Here is a 12,800-nt window from a genome sequence, read left to right as displayed (position 1 = left end):
CCATATGTCTACAGCCAATTACCACAGGTAAATGGCATATTAATGCAGCTCTGCAATGCTGAGCTCATTTAGCACTACCTTGAGCTCCTGCACATCCTGACATGCAGTGATTGATTTCAAGAGGGGACCATTAGTGGCTCCCAACAGGAACAGAAATAGAAAAGAGAGCAGTCACAAACCTTAGTACTAAACCCTGTTCAGTAGATTAAAACCTTGGCCCCTGGGAGCAGGATTGCTGCAGGCACACACCGAGGCAGCAAGGCAAGACCTGCACTGGAGCTGCCCTGCTGAACCTTCTGACCACATCTCTAGCAGACACCCAGTGGCTCACACAGAGATCCAGCCCTCAGCCAAATGGAGACAGTGCTGCCCCTATGGCCAGAACGATCCCACTATAGGGAAGCTCGGAGCTAAAATGTGTGGAATAAGGTGTTCGCTCATCTAGAAGATAAAAGCTACATCAAGTGATAAACCAGACCAGGGCTCCATCTAGTCTGGGGTTTCTCTTCTAACTGTGACCTTTAGCAGAAGGTAAAGGAAAAATAATAACACAATTTTTTACCCAGAATACATTTTCAGCCGCTGGACTTTCGTGGGCCAAAAATACCTTTTTTCTTTTTTCCAATTAATATCCCTGGAAAATTTCTTTTACACTAATTTAACCTTTTTCAAAACTCATGAAAACTCAACATTTCCAGTGTTTTATATCAATTGATCTCACAGCTTTGCTACCAGTTAAAAATTCTCCTTGTGGTTATTTCAACCTGCTGTTTATTAGTTTCATTTAATGTCCCAAAATCTTTTTGTTAGGAGAGCAGACATAGGTTCTCTGGTCATCATAATCTCCTACCTGTGACACCTGATTTTTCATCCTAAAGGGCCTTGCTAGACAAGCTCTTCAAGCCAAAGGCATACAGCTGAACTACTGGCAACACTGATTTAATTTCAGAGATGGAAACACCACCACTCATCTTTCTATATATCTGAATGCCTCTCGGCTGTAACACCTACAGATTTACAACTGAACTCTGAAATAAAATGGAAAGTTAAGGTCAATTTTTTCTATCATCTTTTTTTTCTTGACAAAAATGGCAGTTAAGCAAAAAAATATAAAAATTAAATCTAATAAGCTCTGAATGAAAACAAAATTGAATAAACAGAAGGATTAGGCAGTCAGAGAAACAAAAATAAAAACAACAATCTGCTGTCCCCAATGTCATCTCAGAAAAACACTTTCATTGCCTGTTTCCATCACTGAAACTGTTGTACTTTGTATAATTTATGTAATGCTGTCTTTAGATGCATGAATGTAATGCTGTCTTTAGATTGCAGTCTTAGTATCCCATTCCTAAATTCTGAACCAGCTCCTCAACTGGGAAGCATCCTCAATAGCAAGATGGCAGAAATTCTGCCTGCTGTTTTGACTTGATGAAATCTTTGCATACATTACAGAAATTTACAAGAGCACACAACAACAGGCCAGGGGGTAATGACTTTAAACAGAAAGAGGGTAGATTTAGATTAGATATTGAGAAGACCCTTTGGAAACACCCTTTTACTCTAAGGATAGTGCGGTGCAGGTTGCCCAGAGAAGCTGAGGATGCCCTACTGCTGGAAGTGTTCAAGGCCAGGTTGGATGGAGCTCTGAGCAACCTGGTCTAGTAAAGGTGTCCCTGTCCATGGCAGGGGGGGTTGGAACTAGAGGGTTTTTGGACCTTTCAGCCCAAACCATTCAATGGTTCTATGTGATGAACTCCAACAACCACAGCAATGTATGCAGGTCCATGTGTAAGATTGCTGCTGAGCAGTCCTCAGGGCATCCATAAAGAGGAGACCCTGGTCCACAGCCTCTACCTGGCTTTACGCCATGCTAATTGCAAGGTTGCTCTGGCCCAAGTAACCTTTACTTGTCTTTAAAAAAATGAAAGAACCTTGAGAGAATAAAACCAAAAAACCACATTGATTTCACAGCCCCTCCAGTTTATTGGTCTGACTAGTCCTCTGGAAGCTGGAGCCTCACATTCTCCAGAGAGGACAGTGAATGCAGGTTCCCCCCAAAGGTGTTTTTTGCCACTGCTTTTTTGAATGAAGACAGCCCTGATTTGCTCTTTTCCTTCGGCACTTAAAAACAACTTGGACCTAATTTTGTACCAAAAAATGTTTGCTCAGCTTCAGTATAATACTCTTAAGACTTCTTAGACCTGGAATTTGAAGATACCAAAATTTATGCGGAGATGTAGCTCAACACTCCATTGAGAAATGATCACAAGGGCAACAGAGAATTAAGAAATAGGTTATTTAAATTACTACAAGCCAAATAAAGAAACAGTGCAACTTAAATATGTTGACACATGCACTGAAAACTTTCAAAAATGTACTGCTGCCAAATGCACTAAGTATTTGTATTTTAAATTATTGATTAAAAAAAAACACCTGGTAAAGAGATTCAAGGCAATTTTTAGCTGTAGGAATGAATTTCTTACCAAAATGTCAAAACTAATACCATGCAATGGGCATTCATATAATTTAAGAAACTTCAGCTTCAAATAATAATATTTCTTCTGAAAATGATTATAATTACAGTGTCCCACTATTGATTTCTAAATCAATATTAATTTTGAAATTTGGTACAATATTGACTTAGTATTATTTCAAATCTACTCATAAAGGCAGAATGCAAGATGGTCAATAATATTCAGGTGCTAAAAATGTCAGTATATTCTAAATCAGCTCCAAATGTAATTCTCTAAATCTTCGCCATTGGAAAAAAACCCCAAAAAACAACCCATGCAGATAAAATTTCTCATATATCTACTTGAGGGCTGAGCCAACAATACTAAAAATAAGTGCTATTCTTTCTGTGTCTGACAAAAATCCGAGAGATTAAAAACATTTCACATACAAGCCCCATGCAAGGAGAGAAGCAAAAGCCCACTCAGTCTGATGCCTCCCAGAAGAGCTGCATCTCCTAATGCACACTTTGAGCATGGGGAGTAGTTATTAACTAATGGTAGCTCATCTCACAGGGTGTAGCTATATGGGCTTGAGGGGAGGAGCACCTGACACCCATTCAATTTGCACACAGACTCAAAAATAAACTTCTAGAATAAAACTCAAGTTTAAGTACATCTACAGCAGGAGGACCTCTTCTTTCATCATTTATTTTCCTTTATCACAGACATCCTGAAAGCAGAATGATACCCTGTCACTGCATAATGAATTTGGAGGTACAGATGTTCTAAATCATTTATAATGAAATTATTTTCTGTGCCATCAAGCTCTCAGCTATTGCTTGGCCAGAATAACTCAAGGCAAATTAACTCTCTTGCTAGGTAAGCCACACCTGTGGTAATTTTGTACAGAGTTTCTGATCTTACACTTCCCACATTATTCATTTTAAAATGTCCTCTGCATAATTAGCATCCTCTTCAAACAGAGTTTGGGACTCCAATACACAAACATACATCCAGGTAAAGCTGCTGGGTTGGAAATCAACCAGACACACAAGTATAAAAGACAATTCAAAACAATTGTCCAAACATAGAAGAAATTTTTGCACTTTGCAGATCTGATTCCCACCTCAACCCACTGGAAACAAAGAACAACTTTACTAAAAGCAAAAGCTTTTCAGCAGTGCAGGACAGACACAGGCACAAGGAGACTGAGGCCAGCAGCTCCACCAGGTAACGCCTGCAGACGCTGCCCAGCCAGCAGCCCCAGCCAGCCCACAGCTGTGTTTAAATGTCTGTGCTCCATGGCGAGTTCATGGCAGCAAGGGGATGGCTGAGGAAGCAGACAGGGAAGCATGGGCAGGACAATGCAGGAAGAGGAGGGGGCATGCGAGGGGTGGGCAGGATGCTGGGACTGGTAGGGGCTCCATAAGCATTCTCTTAAAAGCGCTCAAACTCATATCAAATTTTCTTTATTAACATCTTGCAAGAGCTATAGGAACTAATGTTTAATTTTTCTATTCCCCTCTCCCAAAATATTCCCCCACCCTGCATTTCTTCTCCCTCAATATTTCTCATCCAGCTCAATCCTCAGTTTTGATATCCTCTGCTCTTACCACATTTTTCCATTCCTCTGTCCGTTCTCTAACTCCCAAGTTATCCTCAGTCTCTCTGCGTCTCGTCTCCTGCCACTGCCATGAACGATGCTTTCCTTCGGAAACTACTCCTACTTGCAACCGAGTGCTGGAACTCCCAGTACATCCAGCCCCTGCTGCTGGCTCGGCTCGATCTGGGCGACTCTGGCAGCCTCTAATGGTGGCCAGAAGGAAAATTGCTGCTCACAGGACAAGGAGTCATATCTGCCCGTCAACAGCTGAGGCCGGACTGGAACAGTGGAGAGGTGAAGGATGAGCAGAAGGAGGTGTAGGTAGCTGTGGGGTGTTGTGAGAGGAAGGTGTTGGGATAAAGGAAAGGGAAAGAAAACAAATCTCTGTAAAGCCTAGGATGAATGAGGCATCAGGAAGCAGCCAAACTCCTCCCAGCTGCAGGGCTGCTTGGCAGGTACTGGAAGCGCCGCGGGCCAGGCGCTGTAGGTGTGGTGGAGGGCAGGGACAGCTGTGGCTCTGCAGCCCTGACTTACCCTAGGAGCCCCCGGTCCGGCTGTCCCGAGTGCCATGGGGCCCAGAGCCCGGGAAATGGCAGCGCTCAGGGCCAGGCTGTGGCGTGTCCAGCCAGGGGACAGCCGAGGTGCTGACCTGGGACCAAGGTGTGCTTTGCCTGCTGAAGGCACTGAACTGCTCAGCTGTTCCTCAATCCAAGTTAAAATCCTCCCAGCTGACACCAGCAGAGTCTGCAGCGCGTTCAGGTTTGTGCAGGAAAACCAGTTACAACAGATAACCCAGGAGGCAATCCCAGGTTCAGGGATTTTTACAAGTACTTTTCATCTGGGGATCTCAAAGGGCTTTGCAAATATGAACTCGTTTTAGCTTCACAACAACCCCCGTGAGGCAAAGATAATGATCACTGTATCCATTTTACAAATGGGGAAACTTGAGCACAAAAGAAGAAAAGTGTAACCAAAGATCAGGCCCAGCAAGTTGGGCACAAAATGAGCAGCACTGTGCTTGCACCGACAAGCAGAAAACCCTCCCTCCTGCTTAGGTGTGATTGGAATAGCTATTCCCAACATAGGTGCAGCTTTAAAGTGAATGGAGGAGGAGAAAACACGTTGTTCAAGCTCAGTAAGAACCTCCACCAGCTTCAGAGCATCAGTACCATTAGGTTGCATACAACATAGCTGCAACTCAGAGTGGAGTGCAAAAAGGTACTCCACCGAGAAAACACCAAGCTTGTTTGTGTTGCTGTGATTTGGAGTAGCACACAGGTTGGCATGACATGAGCAGCACATTGAAATAAACTTTTCCTACATCTTGCAAGTTTGACACTGAAACTCCCGTATTCTGGGGAACCCCTGCTCTAACAGCTGCAGTAAAAGTGGAGTAAGGAATGTAACAACAATGATCTACTGTCAGAAAATATGGCTTGGCTAAAGTCTGAAAGTCCAAATTCTTTATGCAAACCACAGCCAGGAGTTTTGACAGAGTATGAACTGTCTCACCATGTACTTGTGGTTTTGGCTGTCAGAAACAAAAGGCTGACCAAGTTTTTTCTTACAAGATTTAAAATCAGATCTTTGCTGCTTAAAAGGAACTTTTTTTTTTTTATGGTCACTCAAGTCAGTTTATATTTTCATATAAAATATTATTTTCAGGTTTCATGGAAATTGAAAGAAATGAAAAATTCAATACCACCCTAGAGTGCTACACCTGTTGAGTACAGGAAGAGATGTGAAATATTTTTTCCTTGACTAATACTAGAGTCTACAGAAAGCTGATGATTTCTAAGGTATGCAACCACAGAAAGCTTCTTCCAGATGAACTGTGACTGAGCTATTTAAACTTGTAACTACAGTATTTGTGCAAACATGTTGATGAAATAATCACTTGGATTTGGCTGCATGATGCTGCTCTGCTACTGCAGCACTCTGGGGCGACTGTAATTCAGGCAGGAAGGGTAATGAAGGAACTCTTTGGAGAGAGACCTGTTAACCAGTTCAGTACCACGGCATGGAATTTCTAGTGCAATGGGCATTACATAAGCTAGAGTCCTAGTACCATGTTAATTTCCTTAAGTGTTAGTCACGAGCAGTGGAGATACAGCTCAGAAATATACAGGAGAAGGTACTGATGCTTTGTGTTACAAAAGAAAACTTCTATAAAAACGTCCATCACCGATGTCTATAAAGAGGTTCCTAAAATTCATCAGTTTCAAATACCACCAACATTACTCATAAACTTCTATTCTCTTTGCCTGACAATTCAGCTGTTAAAACATAGTTTTACTTCCTTGTATATCATAAAAGAATTTTTACAGCCTACCACCTTATTTTCAAAATAGAAAAAGCATATTATAAATAACAATAAAAAATACAGTACAAACCAATTCAGAGACACACTGGGGGTCTGCAATACTGAACAAAGAATGCAAAATTCAAGTAGGTAAAAGAAAGAAAGAAGGATTCAGCCAACAAAAAATGAAGTAGTGCAGAGAACAGAGAACAAAATTACATGGTCCAATATTCAGTTGATGATAAGACATATAAGTTGCTAACTTAAAATGTGAGCCACGGTAAGACATGTTGAACTTTGAAAATAACGTATGAAAATCAGATTTGGATTTTGTGACCTGCCTTTTTCATGTAGATGGCTCGTGGTAATTCTTTTTTTTTTTTTTTTTTTTCAATTCCATGGTAGCTCAAAAAAGATACAGCTACACAGACAAACAGAGTTAACAAGATCAAATTTCCTAACACAAACCAGGACAGAGTGAACAGTCAATATTTCATGATCTAATTTATGACTGTCTGCAAAGCAAGCATGTTTTGCCTAATAGGGTGAATGCCTCTTTATTAACTTACTGCTAAATTATGTACTGAACTAATAGCATTGTCAGAGGCCTGTAAACAGTACAGATATGAATCAGTGTTTTGTGGCAGCACCGTAATTATAACAACATCCTGAACAAGCCGTGTGCCATTGCAAGGCACATAGACCTGGTACTGAGAGGCTTAGTACAAGATCAGAAGTTAACAGGGACTTAGGCAGCTAATCACAAAGCAGACACACTTCTGTTCTGATATATAAGGATGGTGGAAAAAAGCCAGTTCCCCAGCCGTATTAGAGGCACATGACATGCTTGTAAAGAACACGATCTCTCCTGGGAAGGGCTCTTCATGTTAATCTGAAAAGGCCTCATAGCATCATTCTAAATTCAGTTTTTAGCAAGCAATCTAGAGCTACAAATGGACATCAGTGGGCAACAACTGTGTGCCTGCTGCTGGAAAGATCTGGGCTTGAGTGTTTTTCAATTCCAGTTTTCAAGCTTTGAATTAATAGCATGAAATCACAATTCTTCCTCTCTGTTTCACTTTAGTGAAACACAGATTTATTTTAAAATTTTGATCAGAACACAATCTTTTTTATTGTCCCCCCACAAATATCCATGAGAAAGGGTCTTCAGAGTTCCTCTCTTGCTCCATATAGCTACCTAAATTTATAATCTTTGGCACTTCACAGCCGGTTAGTTGACAACTGACGAGAATACCAATCTAATTTGTTTAGAGCCTTTGCTGGTAGGCATTTAACTGAAGCCTTTAAGGCACAGAAACATGAGAGATGGAATCACTACTCTATTCCCTGAGCTTTTTCCCTGATTTACTGGATGACCAAAGGAAAGTTATTTTGCTTCTTGTCTCCTGCCATTAGCACATGTACAACATTCCTTTCCTCACACCAAATCACTTTGAGAGCTGAGGGTGGGAGGGAAATCCAACGAGGAAAACTGGCAGGGTGGTGGCAGAGCAACACAGCATGCCTAAAAAATGCTGCGGTTTTACAACACAAAATCTCCTAGCAGTCAGTAATTAAAGAAAAGGAAAGATACATTAACTAATGAAAGAAGATTGATGCAGAGCCTTAGAACATTTTAACCTATGATATTCAGCTAGCTGGGACTACAGTGCTGTTTCTGATTAATCTGGCAACAGTAACTCTCAATTGGTCTGATTTTCTCAACCTGTTGAAGTTCTCCTTACAAATGTCCATGCTCTAAAGGAAAAACAATTGATGGGTTAACAAATGGGAAGAGACTGGAAATCAGTTTCCTAGAAGAAAGAATGAAGGAAACAGCCACAGGTCTGGGCAGCTAACCAGGGCAGTGTGCATCCTCCCAGGCACAGCCAACTTCTTCCCTTGAACTCAGCCCTTGTATCACCCCTCTTTCCTCTTGAGTACAGCTCAGGCTTAAATACCAAAATAACCTCTGGTACAACATTAACCCTTGAAAGTCAAGCTCAAGACTGTTCAAATCTATCTCACAGTCCTGTGAATTAACTCATTCATTTTCCATCACATATGCAATAACTGATTTTAGTATCACAGGTTCAGTAAGATTCCTGTGACCAAGTGATTGGTATAAGATGTAATATTTGGATTCTTGTTCCATGCAAGATTGTTTTATTTACTTTTTTAGATCCTAAAACTTTTTAAAACTCTCATCTTCAAACTTGTCTTTTCAAGAAGGAAAAGTGTATTTTTGATAGCAATACATAAGGAACTCATCTGACCCTCTCATTCCTGCAGAGCAAGAAAGCTTTTTGAGAAAGATATCTCTACCATAAAATCAAATTTAGACTGCAAGAAACTTTAATCAGCAAGAGTGATTCTTGACTCAAAATAGTTTTGATTGATGATTGCTAAAAATGTATTAATATTTTGTGAGTCTGTGCTCTTTTAAACTTGATCATAATTGAAAGCTATGCATAATTCTTTTAGTTTTTTTCCCCCAATAAAGTTCTGCCACTAAACTGCACTTCTAGTTCCATAAGCTGATCACTCTTGCTCTCACAGAATGATGAATGGTTTTATATGTGTTACCTTTTAGAAGCCAGAGGTTCCCTTATGATTGATAAGCCAAAAGAAGTAACTACTGAATATTATATTGAAGTTCTTTGCTTTATGCAGGCAAATGAAACAAACACTGTTTTTTTTTTCTCTGACAGAAATGTAAATAAAACAAACAAAAAAAAAGGCACTGAGCTATAAGTACTGGAATTCTCTTCCAGAGAAGAAAAGTCCAAATTCAGAGCTTCTTTATTAAAAAGTAGATGTTCGCCCACGGACAACCAATATTAATGAGAGAGAAGAAGAAGTTTTTATGCATCAAAAGTCTTAAAAGATCAACATGTTGATAGAAATTCTCCTTCAACTCAGTGGAAATGACTGCTACTTTCAGGGGTTTATATTCTCTGTCTATCCCTGACTGGAAACTCCTATCTTCAGAGAAACATGGCATGAAGCATTCAGAGAAAAAAAAAAACTCCATTTAGTTCCAAGGTTATTATAGTCCCATTTATCTAAATAATTAAATCTAAAATTTTTCTTAAAATTCCATCAAATGATATATTTTATATTATTTACTACATATAAACTTATGCCATATCTACAACTTTATTTTGCAAGAGGAGGCGACAGTGCACTGACCTAAATGTCTTCTAAAAGCTGAGTTGTGCAGTGTGATGGTTCTTACATGGTTCTACAGGCCAGGGAATTTCAGGGAGAGCAGTACGTAAAAATATCCATTAGTACTTCTTGAGAAGGGCACTGGAGGGGGTGCTGATCACCCCTGTCTGGTGACCAGCAACAGGACATGAGGAAAAGGAATGAAGCTGCTCTGGGGAATGTCAGACTAGACATGAGGAAAAGATTCTCCGCTCAGAGTGTGGTCCATCCCTGGAAGAGGCTTCCTAGTGAAATGGTTGTGGCACCACACTTGACAGAGCTCAAGGAGCATCTGGACACTTACACAGTTTAGTTTTAGTAGTAGTCCTGAAGTAAGCAGGGAGTTGGACTCAACTATCCTTATGGGGCCCTTCCAACTTATCACCTTTGTTTCAGTCTCACACTCAGGTTTTATTCACAAGAGTAATCTGCAGATTTAGGGAACAATTCAGGTTGGAAGGGACCTTTGGAGGTCATTTAGTCCAATCTCCCACCCAAAGCAGGACCAATTTCAAAGTTCAATCATCTAGCTTAGGAATTTATCCAGATGAACCTCTTGGAGAAGAAAGATTCCATATACTCATGGAATCACCAGTTACATTAAAGAGATCTTTTTTTTGTCCTCAGACACAACTGGAATTTTCCTTATTGCAATATGTGACTGTTGCTTCCAGTCCTTCCTTTGTGCATCTCTGCTCACTTACCTCAATGCTGGTCTTTGGTGCTGCCAGAGCACACTGCTGGCTGAGGCCAAATTTAAGAATCACAGTGTCACTTAAGTTGGAAAGCACCTCTTGAGAGCCCATTGTCAAACCCTCTCTGCTGAAGCAAGTTTACTTGCTTCAGGTTGTTCAGGAACATGTTTCATGTGTAGTCAGGTTGTAAATATCTCCAAGGACGGACACCCCACAACTTCTCTGAGTTACCTGTGTCCAGTAACCCTTACCACAGAAAAACAAAAAAGATTTTCCTGATGATAAGATGAAATTTCATGTGCTTGCTGTTCATTGCTTCTTGCCCTGTCACTGGACACTACTGATAGAAGTCTGGCTTCCTTACCTTCACACCCTCCCATCAGGTGTTTATACCTGATATTTATGTACTTATACATCTACCACTGAAGAGTTATGGCTTCCCAGGTGCAGTAGGCTGCATTTGCTTTTGTTGGACTTAGGTGAAACTTCAGCTGATCTACTCCTCCCCTGTCAACCCAGGCATTCGTGTAAAATATTACCAAGGTTCTGGAGCATGAAGTCAATTTCTTACAGGTTGCTTTCATAGTCTTGCTGTTTGAACAACTTCACTCAGCTAAGTTAGATCAAAGGGACATCATGTAAAATGCAATGGAAGTGATTTTACAGCCTTTTATGATTAAAACCAGTCAGCAGATATAGAAGCCAGTTCAGACAGCCCACCCTGCTATATAATGTAGATTATCTGCAGGCAGAGTGTGAAAGAAAAGTGGACAAAAAAGTATATATATATATTTTTAGTCAATAAACACCAATCTCCCATTCTCAGCTAATTAAAAATTGGGCTTTTGCTAAGAAACCTATGTTATCACTGCCCTTAGTAGTTGTTTTTGCATGTTGTTAAGCTTTTGTTCCTATAGAAAAATTAATTATGGTGTAAGTCAGTGAAGACTGCCCCAGGATATGTCCCTTCAGTGTAATATCAGTAATGACCACTGATAACTACATTTTCAGGTGTTACTAAAAAGTGACAGAATTTTGACTTTGCAGCAAAGTGAAACCCATTTGCCAGATAAAACAAGGAAAGGAGGAATCTTTCTAAAATCTGAAAGTAGGAAGAATGCCCATACCAAATATATGTTTAAAACATTATGTAAGTCTTAGTAATAAGATGATTATACTTGTACTGCTAAACTTTTATTACAAAACACAAAGTTTGCCGCATCTAATCTTTAAAACAATTAATGAATTGCCATAGTATGCTATTTTTGTGGGTTTAGAAGGTCTTTCCAAGATGTTTACAACATAGAAATAATAATGAATTAAATCTATAGTAGTTATTCAATACAGGGATAAGTTATGAAATATTTGATTTTTTACAAAGATAGCAGATTACTGCAACTGCTTCTGTCTTCTTAATAGCTTAAACTAAAAAAGTTTTCATATGTAATTAAAAATTCTACTAAAAAGATATCATTGTTTTTTGCAAGGAATTCTTTTTTTAGTAGAAAGGCAGTTTCAGGTTTAAGACCCCTTTTATGTTGTTCATTATGTCCATTTCTATAGCTTGATTTCCAAACACTGCTGTTTCGTCATGCTGTGCTTTCCATGAAGCTTATCTGACACAATGCAGAAAATTACAGTACAGATCAATACAGCTGGACTAGGCAAAGAAACTCCTTTTCATTTGAGTCACTAATGAAAATATTGGTTTTTTTATTCTTCTCTTCTATTTTAGGCATTGACTTTAGGATGAAATGAATCACAACCTAGAAATGCTTAGGTTTTTCTTGAGACTAGCTTAGGAGTAGATACCTGCATTTTAGTCAGAAAGTTACAAGATATTAGTCCCATTCTTTTTACCTGCAATCTTAGTTAAAACTAAATTCTTCAGGCACTGTCAACCACCATGACTCCTCATCACTATCATAGTAAAAAAAAAAAAATCATTTCCAAAATCAAATTATTACTGTAGTATAAGAAATATCTCAAACTTGCTCGTTAAACTGGCCAATTCCCCTTACTTTTAGCTTTGAATTAAAGGAAAAGGCTTCAGGAAAAATGCTGTTACCATCTGGTACTTTTTGTGAATTTTAGACCATCTGTTTTTGGCAAAGGCTCTCAGAGCTGATTTCAGTGCTGGGACCATGAAAGCATCAAAATTTTATCCCAAGTTTTTTCAGTTAAATTGGCTTTTTTGGAGCATTAGCAGGCTGCACAACCAACAGTAAGGTGGCAGCTTCTTTGATAGATGGAAGCCTTTCTGCATTTGGTCCACAAGGAAAGACAAGGACAAGCACTTCTATGGTTCCCCTTGTTTAGGGGAGATGCTGCCATGTATTTGAGAACCCCATCAAAGGATCTGTATGTTTGTTTCAGGCTCTAAAGCAACAGACCACTCTGGAGATGACTCAGAACATACAGCAGAGCCGTCTCATCCTAATGGAACAAAATAATGTTTGGAAACAGCAGTAAACACATCTCACCACTGCAGCCAAATAACAGGAAGCATCTACAAATAGCTATGATTATTTAGAAAT

General features: G+C 39.7%; 1 protein-coding gene across 10 annotated transcripts in view; it reads right to left on the bottom strand.

Moving 5' to 3' along the window:
* Window positions 1–12,800, bottom strand: part of DLG2 (discs large MAGUK scaffold protein 2) — an 831,288-nt gene that overhangs the window by 308,853 nt on the left and 509,635 nt on the right. The window contains exon 1 of one of the 10 annotated variants that reach the window (XM_059838490.1): window positions 4,067–4,413. The exons of the other annotated variants lie outside the window; for them this stretch is intronic. Within the exon in view, the coding sequence (XP_059694473.1) occupies window positions 4,067–4,071 (5 nt within the window). The 5' untranslated portion in view covers window positions 4,072–4,413. Of the gene's footprint in view, window positions 1–4,066; window positions 4,414–12,800 lie in introns of those variants that run through there. 10 annotated transcript variants of the gene reach the window in all.

The sequence above is a fragment of the Haemorhous mexicanus genome, chromosome 2, assembly GCF_027477595.1.
Source record: "Haemorhous mexicanus isolate bHaeMex1 chromosome 2, bHaeMex1.pri, whole genome shotgun sequence".
NCBI lineage: Eukaryota > Metazoa > Chordata > Aves > Passeriformes > Fringillidae > Haemorhous > Haemorhous mexicanus.
Note: the sequence above shows the minus strand (reverse complement) of the source record. Positions and strands in the feature narration are given on the sequence as shown.